This window comes from Callospermophilus lateralis, chromosome 14 (genome assembly GCF_048772815.1).
Source record: "Callospermophilus lateralis isolate mCalLat2 chromosome 14, mCalLat2.hap1, whole genome shotgun sequence".
In the NCBI taxonomy this organism is placed as follows: Eukaryota; Metazoa; Chordata; class Mammalia; order Rodentia; family Sciuridae; genus Callospermophilus; species Callospermophilus lateralis.
Genome location: NC_135318.1, coordinates 6,393,522 through 6,410,243, shown reverse-complemented (window position 1 = coordinate 6,410,243; position 16,722 = coordinate 6,393,522). Strand labels below are relative to the sequence as shown.

The 16,722-nt window shown below is 44.6% G+C and overlaps 1 protein-coding gene and 1 long non-coding RNA gene across 3 annotated transcripts in view; one reads left to right on the top strand and one right to left on the bottom strand.

The window, feature by feature from the left end:
• LOC143380308 (uncharacterized) overlaps positions 1-14,100 on the top strand; it is a 37,325-nt gene extending 23,225 nt beyond the window's left edge. For both annotated transcript variants that reach the window (XR_013088615.2, XR_013154515.1), the window contains exon 3: positions 12,618-14,100. This is a non-coding gene — a long non-coding RNA (uncharacterized LOC143380308). The remainder of the gene's footprint in view (positions 1-12,617) is intronic.
• Positions 1-16,722, bottom strand: part of Grhl1 (grainyhead like transcription factor 1) — a 47,376-nt gene that overhangs the window by 12,396 nt on the left and 18,258 nt on the right. Inside the window, exon 9 of the mRNA XM_076833196.2 lies at positions 3,281-3,439. Within this exon, the coding sequence (XP_076689311.1) occupies positions 3,281-3,439 (159 nt within the window). The remainder of the gene's footprint in view (positions 1-3,280; positions 3,440-16,722) is intronic.

Below are 16,722 nucleotides of genomic sequence, written 5' to 3'. Positions count from 1 at the left end.
AGTCAGACCTTGGAAAGGACAGACGTGGGGAGGCAGAGGGAATGGTCCAGAGCAGAGACAGGGCAAGACAGACCTAAACTTGAAGTGACTATCATAGTCATAGCAGGATGGCAGAAAGGTTGCAGACAGGTGCGTCAGGTCATGAGTAGGGGTGAGGTCACGTGGGGCTCCAAATAGTCAAAAGATCCACCTTAGAACATCCGTTACACAGAGCACACACGATACAGTTCCTTCTCATGTAGTACTTTATGTCAACCTAAAACAGCTCTGAGATTAAAACAGTGTTGGAAAATAGTGTATAATTTTACCTTCTATGTCCCTAAATGTCCTGCAATACTATACAACACGTAGGCTTCCTTATGCTATAAGGGCAGAAAATGGGAGATAATGGGAGAGCAGACAAACCACTTTCATCTCTAGGCAGATCTCAAGGATTACATACTCTAGCAGGCGGAGAAAAATAGTAATGGATATTTTTAAAGGCCTCACAAAGAAGGTGATGACCCATGGATGCCAAGGGCATCTGAGTATCCACTGATGAATCCACAAAGCACACTGGGAGCAGGACGCCCACTTCTCTCATCATGGCTTTGTGTGACGTCCTTTGAACACACAAGTAATAGAAAATCAGGGACCAACTGCACATCCAACCTGCTACCCAACCTTGGATAGCGCGTTCCCAGTGTGGATGATCCACAGATCAGCAGGCAACAGAAACATCAGCAAGAGCAGTCACACACTGTTCCAAGACACATTCAATTCTGCAACCCAAAGAGAGGCATTCTGCTTCAGAGCACACCAGTGCGTGGTCTCAAGGCACTCCCACAGCAGAGAGAACTGGTTTCCACACTTTGTACAATCACTGATTGATAAAGTAACTTTAGACAATTCACAAACCTGCCCTGTGTTTCATTTTCTAAATCAGCTACCAATGCAGAAGGCTCCCAAGAAAAGTCTTAGTACTGAAACTAAATTTGTTTAAGAGCACATATCTATACATTCCTTCTTTTCAAAACTGCATATAAAAGTTTCATCATCTGCCATGGAAAACTGCCACTCCTGCTGACTCGTGCTTATTTACTGACAAGACAACGTTCAGTGTAACCTGAGGGATAGCTGCCACCGGTCCCAGGACAGCAGGGCCAGAAACTGAGTAAGCATTTGGGAAGCAATTATATGGGACAATTTATGTCTCCTGAATGAAATATAAAAGTTGGAGCTTGTAGTTTACATGACTTTTTCTGCACCATTTCATTCTCTTCTGGCAATTCACCTGAGTATTTACTGTATTTTATAGTATTAGAAGGCATAACAGATTTAGAATAAAAAACAGGATTCTCCACCACAGATGCCCATGGAGACACTGCTCTAAGTGACCACAGTGCTGAACTCTGAGGAAAGACCTTGATGTAGGACATGACCTCTTGCCTCTTCTGACGGAGCCACCTCTGACGTGGGCTCCCACAGCGGGAACCCTGCGGGGGCGCTGGCCAAGGATCTACCGTGTTTACCTCTCTGTTAGCACAGGCATGGAAAATAAGCATTTCATAGGAAATTAATAATTCTCAAGAATGTCAAAGAAAATTATCAGACAGGGGGCTAGGGTTGTGCTCAGTGGTATAGCGCTTGCCTATCGCGAGTGAGGCACTGGGTTCAACCCTCAATACCACATAAAAATAAATAAAGGCACTGTGTCCACCCACAACTAAAAAAATTTTTAAAAATTATCAGTTTTTCAGAAACATTAGATGTGAAAAAATATTTTAATTGAACCAATAAAACTAAAATTTCTTCCTAGAGTTTTAGAAAAAGAACATGAATATCCTGATATTTCCCCTTCAGATTTTCTTTAGGCTCCAAAGAAGAATGTGGCACAAAGGGGAAGAAACTGCTCAGAGATCCCTGAGCTCACCAGCTGTGACCCAGCTTCTGTCAAATGCAGCCCACCAGAAACATCTGTGCCCAGTGATGCCCACAGCCTCATTCAGGGCCTCGGAACAGGCCAGCTGACAGCTGGGGTTCAGGCTGTTAGCTGGCTGCCTGCAAGAGAGGGACACTCTCCTAGGCCATCTGGGGGAGCCCTAAAAAGCACAAAAGGGAGGCAGAAGGGTCATGGAAGATGATGTGGTGATGGACAAAGTGTCAGAACGATGGGACGTGAGGAGTGACTAGCCACAGAGGGCTCCGAAGACCAGCGCAGCCACGCGCCAAGGAATGAAGGTGCCTTCCACACGTGGAGCAGGCACAGAATGGGTTTTCCCAGAGATCCCCTAGAAAGTGGCACAGTCCTGTCCACACCTTAATTTTAGCCCAGTGAGACCTGCATAAGACAATTGTATTGTTCTAAGCTACTACGTTTTTGGTAATTTGTTAACAACAACAAAAGAAAGCTAGTGCATCCTAACCAGCTGTCAGGAGCGCAGCAGGTCCCACAGTCTCCCGCAGTCTCAGCGTGTGGATGCTCTAACTGGAAGGTCCCAGGCGCCCTCCTGTGGTCAGATTCTGTGCTTCTGTGCAGCCCGTCAACAATCGGGATGACAGACCAGGCCTCCACAGCAAATATACTTTAAGTTATCTAGACCTAGACCCTCTAAAAATCGTAATGTAAGAATTTTTTTCTTTTAAAAACCAGGTTAGGAAGAGAGGAACTGGCAAAAAACCAAAAACAAAAACCCATGCAGTCCAACATTTTTTGAACTAGAAAAGGCAAAGTCTTATTCGATCTGAGCCCATTGGACCCTCTGCAGCTGCTTCCCCCAGGCACACCTGCCCTGTCAGATTCTCTCTGGTTAAACAGGATCTGGAAAAAGCAGGATCTCTTCACTGGGAAAAAAGGGGCCACGTCAGAGAAAAGCATTGATTCTGAACTCTCCTAGGGCCCTCTCCTTTGTCTCGCACTGCCCTGTGCTGTGGAGCAGAGCCCGAATCCACCCTCTGCTGCTGTCCTGAGGTGGCTGGCCACCTGCCAGGTCCTGCAGAGAGGACAGACAGGTAAAGGGTGGCCAGTGCAGCAGTCCTGAGCTGTACTGGACGTGGCTTTTGACCATCACCTTTACTTTATCAGACACACTGGACAAGATGCGGAGCAAACCTTCCAATTTTTTTTTTTTAGCTAGAATAAGGTTCTCTTCGTCACTAGGTAGCACTTCTTGGCAAGGCCCAAACAACAATTGCTCATTTAAGAGAAGCCATTTCCACTGGCAGCACTGTGTGTATAGAGCAGTTTTTCCAGGAGGAGAGTTGTCTCCATGTTCTACCCCCAGCCCCGTCCTGCTCTCACCTTGTCACAGAAGACTTTGATCTGGCAGTAGGCCCGGTGCACCGGTTTGTTGCTGCGGTTGTTGTAGCTGTAGGTGTCGATTTGGATGTTAAGAGGCAATCCCTTCACACCCTTCTGGGACGAGAAATCAGTGCTTAGGCAGTTCACAGAGATGAACACCTGGGAAGGGAGAGAAGGCTGTCAACAGCTGGCCCACAGCCAGCTCAGCGCAGCATGTAAGACAGGCAGAGCCAAGCTCAGCTCCGTGCCAACCTTCCAGAGGCCACGCAGCGTTCGTTTGGACACTGCCTCTGCTCACATGAATGAGGGGGGAAAGGAGCAGCTCAGAAGCTTTGTTCACCTCCCTTCCAGAGCAGCTCTTCAGTATCAGCTGTGATAAACACAAGAGTATGGCCATCACTTACGGTGGCAATGTCACCGAGGCATAACCTACAGCACCCCACATCCTAATACGCTGGGCCTTATGAAATCAGGGTTCCTCATCCTGATTCCTGTGATTATAAAGTATCAATGAAGTTCTCTCAATCCCTGTCTAGACAGAAATGTCTTACTTTTTTCCCAGGTTGTTCTTATTGGTTCTGGTATTCAGAAAATAATATCTATCATATCTTCTTTCAGGGAGTGACCATCAGCTTGAGGCTCTTTCATTATTTGAATATAATTTTCCTTTACATGCCCAGATGAAAACCAAGACAAAAATGGTAAAGTATATTCACAGACCAAGAACTTAGTGAGCACCAAGACTAAGAATCACAAAGCACGCACTAAAGCATTCCTTAGTCAAGGGAGCTCCACAAAGATGTGGGCAGAACATCCTGGGACAAGAACTCAGGAAGATGTGATGCTGGTGGCTCCATGTCCATGAGAAAAAAAGAAACCCTGATTCTCTAAGCATTGGAGACGGGCTCCAGCAGTCAGTCACAAAACTACTCTGGAGGAAACTGCGGTGTTGAGGCTGTCGCTGGGGCTCACAGGCACCCACGTAACCACTGCCCTGCACACAGACAGCTTCTGCGTTTCCAAGGACAACAGGGTTAGCGTTAGCTGTTTTCTCTGTGGCAGCTGACATGCACCCCAGCGGGGCACTGATTAGAGGGAAGCTTTCCAGCTCAGACTGTTTTTAACAGGAAAGTCTAAGGAGGACATGCCTTTTACCAATCAATTAAGATATTTTCATTTTCCAGTAAATTGTCTCAAAATTTAAAACAAATTGAGACATATTATTATCATGGTACTGGAGGCTGTTGTTAGGGAAGCCAGATGAGTCTGCATTGCAAATGAACACCTTGGATTTCCTCCTTCTTTTGCGGGGTTCTGGATCTTAACCTGTCTACACATGGTCACAGTGCTCTTCATCTCCCCAGCAACTGGCTTTAGAATTTATTTCTAACGCATGAGCGCCATATAGTGGATATTCCTGGAACCACAGCCTTTAAAACTACCTGCCACATTTCAAAGAAGCTAGATTTATGAAGGACCATTCGGTTGACCCTTCAGCCTCAACAGTCAAGGGCAGGTAACCAATCCCACTCTCCAGTTTATACCCAAGGGACTTAAAAACGCGTACTACAGAGACACAGCCATATCAATGTTTATAGCAGCAATAGCTAAATTATGGAACCAACCTAGATTCCCTTCAGTAGATGAATGGATAGGGAAACTTTGGTATATGTACACAATGGAACATTATCCAGCATTAAAAGAAAATAAAATCATGGCATTTGCAGGTAAATGTATGAATTTGGAGAATATAATGCTAAATGAAGCAAGCCAATCCCCCAAATCCAAAGGCTGAATGTTTTCTTTGATATGAGGATGCTGATTCATAATGGTGATGGCGGGGAGCATGGGAGGAATGGAGGAACTTTTGATAGGGCAAAGGGGAGGCAGGGGAAAGGAGGGGCAAGGTGGGTGGAATGAGTTAGACTTCATTACCCTAAGTACACGTATGAAGACACGAATGGTGTAAAAATAATTTGTGTACAATCAGTGACTTGAAAAATTGTGCTCTATATGTGTAATATGAAATGGATTGCATTCTGCCACCATTTACAAGAAATTGGAATAAATAAATATTTTTTTTACAAAAAAAAAAGCAGGTAACCACAAGTAACACCCGGTGTCACTGGCTGAACTGAGATAGGCGGGGATGACTAAGTTATAAAAGGGAGAAACACCTATGAGAACATTAAGTGACAGGGAAGACAGGAAGAAAATTTACAGAGAAAGGACCCATAGTTTCACAGAACGCTCTCTGCACAGGAGGCAAAATGCAGAAAGAGGGTTTTCCTTACTCTAGTCTATGTACTGCTTCTGAGTGGGGTAAGACCAGAACATCCTAAAAAGTAAAAAAATATATCTAAATTAACAGATTTAAAAGTCACCTCTATTCTGTCCTTCACCAGCCCTTCCCAGACTGCGCTCCTTCCCAGATTCTCTGGTCTGGTCAGGCGGCCCCCAGCTCCACCTGCTTACTCTCCAAGGTCAGGCTGGCTCCCAGCTCACACAGAGCTCCTGTCCACACAGACTTCTGTCAGGACCGGGAGCCAGCAGCAAGAGGAGGGCCATCCCCTTGGGTGCTGGGCTCTTCAGACACTACTGAGCCATCACTGTGCCTGGGAGAGGGCACTGCCCTGTCACAGATGGAACCAGGGTGCTTTTTAAAGCTGTTCCAGGCAGAAAGCAAAGAACGTGTATTTATAGCAAGGGCTTCCCCCTCCATTCCCGCTTGCTCTCTTTTTTAACAAATCAACTTTCCCCCCCCGACAAATCCCTGGCTTTGGTTCAAGACCTTGGATGAAGAGCCATTCGGACGTGTGTTTCGTTTCCCTGAACAGTCTGTAAATACTGCCAGGTCCACGTTCCCAGCACAGGCCTTCTCTAGCACTGCTGTATCTTGCCTGCTAAGATTTTTCTTTCCACTTATTTCCAGTTAAAAAAAGCAAAATTAATTTTTAAAAGACCTAGGTCTAATTGTAAAAGTGAAAAGTGACATGGACATAAAAACAAAAGGACTGGGGTGTAGCTCAGTGACAGAGCACTCCTGGTTCAATCTCTAGTACCGGGGGAAGCAGTCCAGGGGATGTAAACTGGGCACATCAGGTCTCCAAACCACTGTACACTTCATTTTACAATCAAGTAGAAAATTTACCCTTTTCTCTGTCATCTTAGGTCATGTAGCTCAATTCCTAAGTCAAAAACAGACACCTGGGAAAGTTACACTCAGCAATCCCAGGAAGCCTCTGACCCTGAGTGCCATTCCCTGACCCGAGGATTTCGCGGTCATCCTGCCCAGCCTCACCTCCCTTTGCCTCCTGGTTCCGCGTTTCTACGCAAAGTAGAAATAAGCAGGAGTCAAATCCCAGGATAAGTATAAACATGCGGACTTCAGAAAGGTATTTCCAATCACAATCTCTTACTTATATATATTTTCCTTCTATTTGTAAAAATTATTTCTAAACTTAGCAGACCTCTAAATTTATAGAAGAAAATTTAAAGCATTCCTAACTCAGCATTTAAAAAAAATTGTAGATAAATACACACATATACCAATAAACAGGACAAAGGTGTAAAGCCGAAGCCCAGTCCACGAGGGGAAGACAGTGGCCTGAAGACCCCAAAAAGGAAACCGGGATGGCGCTCACGAGGCGAAGCCTCACACAGCAGGATCTAAGGCAAGGACACACAGGACCGTGGAGGGACAGGCTGGGCTGAGGGGATGTTCATGCTGGGTCTGGGCCTCAGCCCAAGGCTGGCAAGGGAGAAGGGCCCCTGCGTTTTCTAGCGGAAGGCGGTATGCGGGACAGAAGCCGCACAAGCAGAAGTAAGCAAACCAAGGCAGCGAAGTTCAGTCCCAGCTCTGCCAGTCACTACCCTGCAATGCTGGGCAGGGGTCCGCCCCGTCTAGAGGATCTTAGATCACCTCCCACTCCAGACTCTTACTGCCAATCAACTCTGTATATCCTATTATTTTAAAGGCACTAAGCAAGGTGCCATTTAAAGTAATGAGAGTAACAACTTATGGGAAAATGAAGATTCTCACACAACACGGCACAAGAACTTGCTAGAAATGTCAAATCCCTGCCTGCCTAGACCCCTTGAATCAGAAACTTGAGGGTGGGAAGCTCATGAGCTCTTCAGGGGAGCTTATGGGTCAAATAGTGTTTGTGACCCGACTGCACCAGGATCCTGGTGGCCCTGTGGTGTCACCTGGAAGCCTGGTCACACAGCCGGAGATGCAGATCTTCCTGGCCTTAGTGGCAGTGCGAGGGGTGTTCCAGACACTAGGACTGAGTTTTTGGTACTCCCAGGTAATTCCAGTGATCAACCAGGACAAAAGCCACCACTGTGTCCTCTATCTGAACACTTCACTCTAAAAAAGTTCTCCTTTTGGCCCTAAAACTGAGATTCTTAAAACAAGTCTCAGTACATGATTCCCTTTCTTTAAAGAGTTCAGACAATTTTATATGCATCTATATCTCAGCAGGTACTCTCTTTTTTTAAAAGAGTTTTTAGTTGTAGATGGACACAATATCTTTGTTTTATTTATTTATTTATTTAAATTGGTGCTGAGGCTTGAACCCAGTGCCTCATGCATGCGAGGCAAGCGCTCAACCACTGAGCTACGGCCCCAGCCCCCCAGCAGGCACTTTTAAAATAAAAAATTTTACTGAGGCAGAACCTTATCAAATAAAAAATGTTATTTAATAATTAGAAAATAAGCTGGGCACAGTGGTACATGCCTGGAATGCCAGTTACCAGGGAGGCTGAGGCAGGAAGATCCCAAGTTCAAGAACAGTCTGGGCAACTTAGTGAGACCCTGTCTCAAAGTAAAATAAAAAGGGCTAGGGGTGTAGCTTAGAGGTAGGATGCTCCTGGGTTCGATCTCTAGCACTCCTAAATAAATAAATAATTAGGAGGACAAAATACAAAGAATTGAAGGATTCTGTTCAACCATGGTACACAATAAAGTCATGCAAATTCTCATAGTTTACAACATATTGATTAGAAAAAAACCTACTAAAGACCTATAGAACTTGGGGCTAGGGATGTGACATAGTTTTAGAGCACATGCCTGGCACGTGTGAGGCCCTGGGTTTGATCCCCAGCACTGCAAAAACAACCACCACCAAAAGAAAGAAAAAAAACCCCAACCCTATAAAAACTCCACTTCTTGCTTTTATGACTCCTGTTATATGAGCAGGGATTTATGTTTTTGTTGTAATTTTCACCTCCACAGCAAGGCATGACTTGTGGTGCCCTCCTCACCACACTGTGACTGCCATGAGATCATACCCCAGTCATTTCTCAGTTCCTGGTGCCTGGGACATGGCACATGCTTAGCACATATGAGTTCAATTAAAGGAGAAAGGCAGAGGGAGTAGTGAATGAATATGGATGAGGAAATCCATTTCCATGCATTCATCTAAACCAGGAGGTGACTGTCTCTGCAAGGGGCCAGCAGTGACCATGCTGTGGGCCGTGTGCAACTCGCCCCCCTGCCTAACAGTGTAAAGGCAGCCACAGACAGAAAGTGAGTAAATGGGTGGGCTTTCAATAACGCTTTATTTCCACAAACAGGAAACTGGCCGGCCTGTGTCCAGGAGCTGTCATTGGCTGACACCGACCCAACCATTCTCTAGGTTTCTTGGACCTGTCCGTGCACCATGATGTGGTTAAGCAGGGAGGGAGAGCATTTGCCTTTTCATAATTCAGTATTTACACTTCCTGACAAGGCAGGGGGTGTGTGCTCCTCAGCCACACATCAATCACCCACAGGAACACTGTCTCTGTCAATGCAAGCTACACTCGTGGAGGGGACTGGGCAAGTGGGGAGGGACAAGTTCAGCTGCTAGGGATCATTTACACCAAGAAAGGTGGCAGTCTTTAGTTGGTGGCCCCAGTACAGGCAAGAGGCTAGTGTGGAATGTGAGGTGGGGCTCTCCTGGGATCCTGTGGAAGCAACGAGACAGGTATGTTCTGCTCCTCACAGTTTAAACACTTCACGTTGGGTTGAACCCTGAATAAGTAAGACGATGGGGCAAGTCACCCACATCCAGAAAAACAAATGTGCAGCCCACCCCCACAATGACAGAAAAACTCCAGGGTGTCTCGGAGAGCACAGGCAGACAGCACACCCGGCTGCTCCTCTTTCTTCAGAAGGAGGCAAAGACCTCTGAAAGGAGCTCGGACCCCTTCTCTGTTCTCAACTTCCTTGCCACTTAATTTGAGGAAAAGTAAGATGTTATTCAAATAGAACACTAATCTCAAAACAAGAGCAACTTAAGTTCCCACCCACCCCCCAAAAAATTATTAGATCAGGAAAAAAACTAACCCCCAAAATAAACCACTAACGGTGGGACGCTCTGCAAGGCTCTTCAAAGCATCCACTTTACCCCAGAGACGGTTCTCGTTCTGGGCTGAGAACTCATGCACGTAGGATATTGCAAAAGATTTAATTTTGTTCACAAACCTCAGTTAGAAAATGAGAGGAAGACAACAAAATGAGGTGCTGTACATTATTGAAGGGGAGGAAGCCACAGGAAAAGGCTGCTCACCCTAGGGACGACCCTGAGGGTCACTGCCCCAGTCTGTGAGGTGGAAGCAAAGAATAAAGAAGAATAAGTGTGAGAAACCCCGACTGATACACTCTTTTTAGGGTATTTTTGTTTTGTTCTTGTTTTTTTGGGACTGGGGACTGAACTCAGGGGCACTCAACCACTGGGCCACATCCCCAGCCCTATTTTGTATTTTATTTAGAGATAGGGTCTTACTGAGTTGCTTAGTGCCTCGCTGTTGCTGAGGCTGGCTTTGAACTCACAATCCTCCTGCCTCAGCCTCCCAAACTGTTGGGATTATAGGCGTGAGCCTCCATATCCAGCCTTCTTTTTAAGTTTCTTCATTACAAACCAAGGCACCAATCTAGTAAGAACTTGCTGACTGCGTAAAGAGAGGTCAGACACGTGAATTTTAATAAATGGATTTACTCTGTGGGGGGAAAACTGAAGAAATATTTTTCACTCACCTAATCTGCAGAAAAGAAAGCATCAACAAACATCTAGAATGCATCAGTCAAAAGTTATAAAAGTTATAAGCTGTTGAGTCAGAAGCTAAATGATGAACCAGATTAATTCATGTTCACTATTCCATGATATTTTTCATGAATTAGCAAGGAGGTTGTTCCTTTAAAAAAATTTACCACAGTGACAGTAACATCCGTTCTATGTCATTATTCCTATACAGAAAGAACCCAATGCTTAAATGACACAGTCTCAACCCTTCCTCAGAGAGAGCTTTAGGCGGATGCCGTGCATGCAACGCTGCTACCATAAGGGACAGTGTTGCCTTACGGTTTTCCAAGTGTGGTTGCCCAAACAAGCAGTAGAGGAATTTCTCAAAGCATGAACCTTGAGACTAAGAACAACATGAACCACCTTTATGACAGGGAGATGTGGTTTTCTTTTTTCGTCCAATTCTTCAACAAAAACCGAGTAACAACATGTTCTCATGAGCACAAGTGCCAAATCACAGGGGTCTGCCTCTGCCCAGGAAGACGAAAGTGGTTGAGAAAAGCCACCACCAATGCTGTATAACCAACGGTTGTCAAACCCTCAAGGCCCCCCACAGTCTAGCTCAAACTCCCACTCTGGCTTCTCATCTCCCTTTTAGGTACTTTAATACTTTGAGATCTTTATTTTCTCCGCCCCTCAATTTTAAATAACCTCTACTCCACTCTCTGTAGACATTTCCCGACTGATAAAGCTCTACGGTCAAAGCCAGGCGGGCTCTCACTGTCCTTAGGTGTGAATGAGGAACCTGGATGACTCTCCTGTCCCACGCGAGGTCCCCCTCCTTTGTATTCATCTGAACTGTGCTTATCGAACCTACGACGGTGGCAAACTCCCCCGCCTCCAATTTTTGGATTTCATGAGAACTGGGTCATATGTGATCCATCTTTGTACCCTCCGAGCACCATGGCAGGACCTGGCCAACATGTTTATGGAATGAAATGCCCTCAAATTCCTAAACTCCAGCCACACAAAATCATATGCTACTAAGGTATCTGAGCTACATTCCATTCTCACAATGTATCAAAAATAACCTTTGGAATTGGAACTATTCTGGTCCCAATTTATAGATGAGAAAACCAAGGCTCAGAGACTAGATAAACTTGTTGCCCAGGATCACACGCTATTCACATTCAAATCTCTCCTCTAAATGGATTTGAATTCCTGGGTCATCTCTGTAGAACCCAGAATGCCAAGCAGTTTTGTGCATATACGACATTAAATAAATATCTATTGAATGAATAATTAAATATTCACTACATATACCCCAGGAGTTACTTTGGAAAAGACCAGGCTATTAAGAGGCTCCCTGACATAAGCTAAGATACATAAGGTAAGTGTAAACCCATGTCATGGGCCAGGTCATAATTTCCTACTATGTATATTGCTTCTGTACTTTAAAATGCTATCTCTGGTGACCATCTTTTTGTTAAGAAACTTTAGGTACCTAGTGAGCAATTTTTAATTTGATAATTACCTATCAGTTATCCCTTGGTTTGGAGCTTCACGTTACATTTACAGGGTAAAGTCTATAGCTCCCGAGGTTCCAGTGTGACCTTGATACTGCAGAACACAAGTTCATAACTTACTTTCTGCTCTATGCAAGGGCTGTACCCCACTATGTCAAAGCCTCTCTTTAGACCAATCTCTTCAATTGCCTCTCTCCCACCTAAAACCACAAGACACACTGGGGGCAAAAGATGCGGAAAGGAAAAAGATCCAATCAAGGATCCTTTACAAAAATATGTTGTAGTTCCAATAACATCTTCTGAGATTCGTTTAGTTGAAAGCACTTTTCCCCTGAAAATCCTAACCTCATTTTTTAAAATTTTTTTTTTAGTTGTCAATGGATCTTTTTTTTAAATTTATATATGGTGTTGAGAAACAAACCCAGTGCCTCACACGTGCTAGGCAAGGACACTACCACTGAACTCAACCCCAGCCCCTAACCTCATTTTTATTTGTTTTTTATACTGGGGATTGAATCCAAGAGTGCTTTACCACTGAGTAAATCCCCAGCCCTTTTTTTAAATTTTGAGACAGGGTCTTGCTAAGTTACTTAGGGCCTCACTTAGTCCAGACTGGCCTTGAACTTGCATCCTCCTGCCTCAGCCTCCCAAGTCGCTGGGATTACAGTGTGCGCTACTACACCTGACCCAACCTAACTCTTTACAATTTTTAACCTCACTGATGACATGTATGATTACAAAGAGAGTGCAATCGCCTGAGGACAGGCTTAACATTTGAATCACTTTTTCATTCCCTCCCAGTGCTTGCAAGAACTACAGAGAATGATCTGCTGAATGAATGAACACACAGGAAGGGAAGCTGGCTCTCTGCATCACGACATCTCAAGCCAGTTCGTCCACATAGCAGCGATACATTGATTATCTCACACAGAATTCCCTGGAAGGACGTTAGAAATGAGTCAAACTGGTCAACAGAACTTGGAGAGAGAATGGTGTTTTGCTCTTGCACTTCAGACTGTACAAAGCAGATTTATGGAAGAGGCTCAGTCTCAGAGCTGACAGCATGCCTCCTTTCCTACGTCCAGTGATGGGTGTCATTTGTGCATTATGACACACAGAACTGAGCTCTAGCTGCCTGGTAAACATAACAAATACAGATCTGCTGGAGGGAGAAAAGGAAAGAGGAAAGTAAGTTGCCATTACATAAACCCTGTTCCCAAGTCCTGGCTCTCACTGTCTTCTCACTAGAGATGGGCAGCCAAGCTGTGGCGAAGGCCCAGGGCTCCAAAGACAGACGGAAAGACGCACACTAATCAGACGACAGAGCCCTGCAGGACCCATGTTTCTGACTCCAACCTCCTTGTCCTTTTCTGGAAACCACACTGCCACAGGGAGAGTGCAGAGCTGGAGAAGCTCCTGTGGAAAAACTGTTTGGCAAACCAGGGGAAGCAGCAGGGAAGTGACTCCCAAAGGGCCGAGCAGAAGGCGTGAAACTGAAGTCCTTGTGTTTCAACCAACGTCGAATCCGTGCCAAGCTTCCTGCTCGTTTCAACTGAAGTCACAGGACTCAGTGATGACCACGTGGCTCCCTGAGACACAGGTGCAGTTGTGCCAGTCCCAGGAGCTTCTGGGAGTCTTTATCATTTTCATTCATTCATGTGTCAAAATTCAGCGTAGTCAAATACAGATATAATGTACATAACGCTGTTCCTACAATACAACAGATCTGTAAATCAAATGTAAAAGCCCTAGAATAATTTTAATGAATTGAATTCTAAAAGTCAGTCTAAAACATGGGCTCTAAGACAATTCGAAGTATTTCTTCATAGGTAGAAATCTCCTGACAACCAAAATTAAGATGTAAAGTCAATAATGTAGTTTTTTCTCACCCCACTTCAATAGCACTAATTAAAGAGAACACAATCAATGTTTTCCCAATACCTTTATAAAGTTAAAAATGTGAACTGAAGCCAATGGAGGGAGAAACCGTTTTTACTAAGAAATCAAGATCCAATTCTCTGATGAGGTCTAATTAGCCAGGAACGTTTATTGGGCATTACATGCAGACACGTAATCACAATGCACAGTGCTGTCCACACCCAACCCAAACAAACAGACAAGCCTGATTCTCAGTCCTGGCTGAGCCTTGCAGCCCCTACTGCCCAGTCCACAGGCGGAGCTAATTAATAAGTGAAGCCCGAGAAGGCATCAGAGACTGAGTCACAGGCTCAGAAGCAAATCCAGTTCCACTACTGATTGTCAGATAATCCCAGCACGTCACACTTCCTCGAGGTGACTGAAATATCCCACTACAGAATGCCACCGAGAACCAAAAGCCCAACTGAGCTGCTAGCACTTCTCAGACTATCAAATGACCACCAAGAAAAAAGAAAAGGAAGGGGCAGGCTGGGGCAGGCGGGACTGCCGGTGAGGTGGGGAGGAAGGTGCTCACTCCTCTTCCCACGGCTCAGCGGGCGGCTCCCCAGGGAAAACAAGGCCCTAGTCAGCAGCCTGGCTGTTGCCACAGTGGCCTTCCCACACCGCCCACATGCGTTTTGGTTTCTGCAGAGCACAGAGAGCCAGGGAAAAAGTCACACAGATAAAAAGAGAGACGAGAAGAAAACATTCAGAGGTACCTGCGTGTTGCTCTTCTCTCTGTCCCATCCCACGCACAAGATCTGGTGAACTTAAGGACACTTGGCAGGTACAGTGATTTGGCACCTGTTGTCCCAAATAAGTTGAATACGTGCTCTGAAATATGCAGAACTAGATGCAGGTGTGACACAAGGCAAACACAGACCACATTCCATCATCACAGGGTACGGAACAGGACAGGTGAGGAAGTGGGTCATAAAGGAGACTGGCAGGCAAGCTGGCTGCCAATCAAAACTTATAATTAAAGTTTTTTTCCACTAAAATTAAAATGCTAAAGATAAAGTGTATAATGAACGTGGAGATTCCACTGTACTAACTAATTGTAGAGAGCTGCCATTGCAAGAAACCTGAACTTGAAGGCCCCCACACAGCCTTGAAAAGTCTACTCAGGGTAACTCGAGTTACTACCAATAACATCAGGTCAGAATCAAAGCTCTTTGCTTTTGTTTATAAGTAGCAAAACTGGTTGAAATGACAGAGTTAGAAAGCTACCGTAGATGGAATTTCCAGGAAGGACCTAGAAGGAGGAGGGTTAAGGTGAAAAGCCATCAAAGAATGTTCTATAGAGGAGCTTATTGTTTCTTGAGAGTGGCAGGGTGGAGGAAGCAAAAGAACTTGTTTCCTCCCTCCCCCCAAAATTGAGAATGAAAAACTAATTCAAGTGACAGCACAAATGTGGCTAAACAAACACCAGTGCCTGAAACCCGTTTCACAAGATGCAAGTTTGACTACCAAGCTAAGCTTTCTTCAGCTGCCAAGGATCTCCCTTGTCCAATCAGAGACATCTTCCACTTGGCCCTTACCCTCAGGCGTGTGCTGGAATAAGTGCACACTATTGTTACCTGTGAGTTCTAAAGTTCTGCCATGATTCATTTTATTTTATTTTACATCTGGATGGAACCACTTGCCTAGACACTACTACGTACACTTCTTAAAATGCTTTTGAGGCAAAGTCCAATAAATCTAGCTCAAAAAAAGAAAAAATTCAGAGAGGAAACCATCCTCATAATCATACTCAGAACAGCTGCTTCAAAGCAAAATTTCCAAATGCCGAGTAAAGAATTCATTCTGTATCAGCTAATTAAAGGCATTCACAAATTTCCAACCAGGAAAATTTTCTTGTTATTTCCAATACTGACCAAAGTACAAGTGCAAAGATTCCTGTTTCCTTATAAAGGAATGACCCTTTCTAGCATGTGATTTTTTAAAAAAAATTTAATAAATATGTTTCCAAACTGCATGAAAGAAAATCCTTATAGCTGAATGAATGAATCTCAATTCAGAAGCCAGAAAGGCTACCTCAAATTTTTCTCGGGATCCTGGGTTCTGGATTCTACAGATAGAAGAAATCCATGAATAATCCAGTTCAATCTGGTTAGCTTTGTGATTTGCCTAAAAGACTACCATGTTTTATTTTAAATAACAGTGCTTCCTGATTTCTTCCTCTATTCAGGGCGAGGAGTATATTCTTTAATTTTAAAAATCTCCTGCCATCATTTAATTGCAATTGCGAATATGACACCTGACTCACTCCTCTCCTCCCTCTGCCCTCCCATTCACGCTAGAATTTTAAAGCTGAGAAACAAACCAAACCTGTCCCTGCTTAATACAACCAAACACGGCAACACCTTACTTTAATGGCACACTTGATTGATGCTTCACCAGAATGGAATCCCTATAAATGCAAGCAATATGTTTAGTTCAAACAAATTAAAAATTACTCTCACAATGAATTCCGAATATTATGCTTAGACAAAACAACAAACTGCTATTAAACTCATAAACCTGCATCCCACAAGCACACACAAAACGTCTTAAGTTCAAGTTACCACAGTGGTTACACCCCTCTTTTACAGAATGCATTCTGTAAGCCTCAGTAACAAGCCCCCACCAAGACTCTCAGCACACTTCTGCTGAGACAAGAAGACAAAAGAGAAAGACCCGGCCTCCATCCACACAGGCGCCCTGGTGCTAAAGCTTGTAGGTACTGAGCAGGGCTCCAAATTCTGCTTTAATCCTCCTTCTTTTGTAACATGAGCCTTTCCATGACATAAAACTTTTGACTCTTCCCAATGCCTCAGAATTCCTTCTCAGGGGTGAGAGGCTGAAATTAAGTGTAAAAACACAAAGCCTCCTTATTTGACTTTCTGACAGGAACAGATGAAAAGTGTGTGGCCCCTGGCTGTCACACCAGAGGCAGGATCATGCCATCAAAAGGTGCAGATTCTCAGTGTGCAAGCAGCCTGGGCCC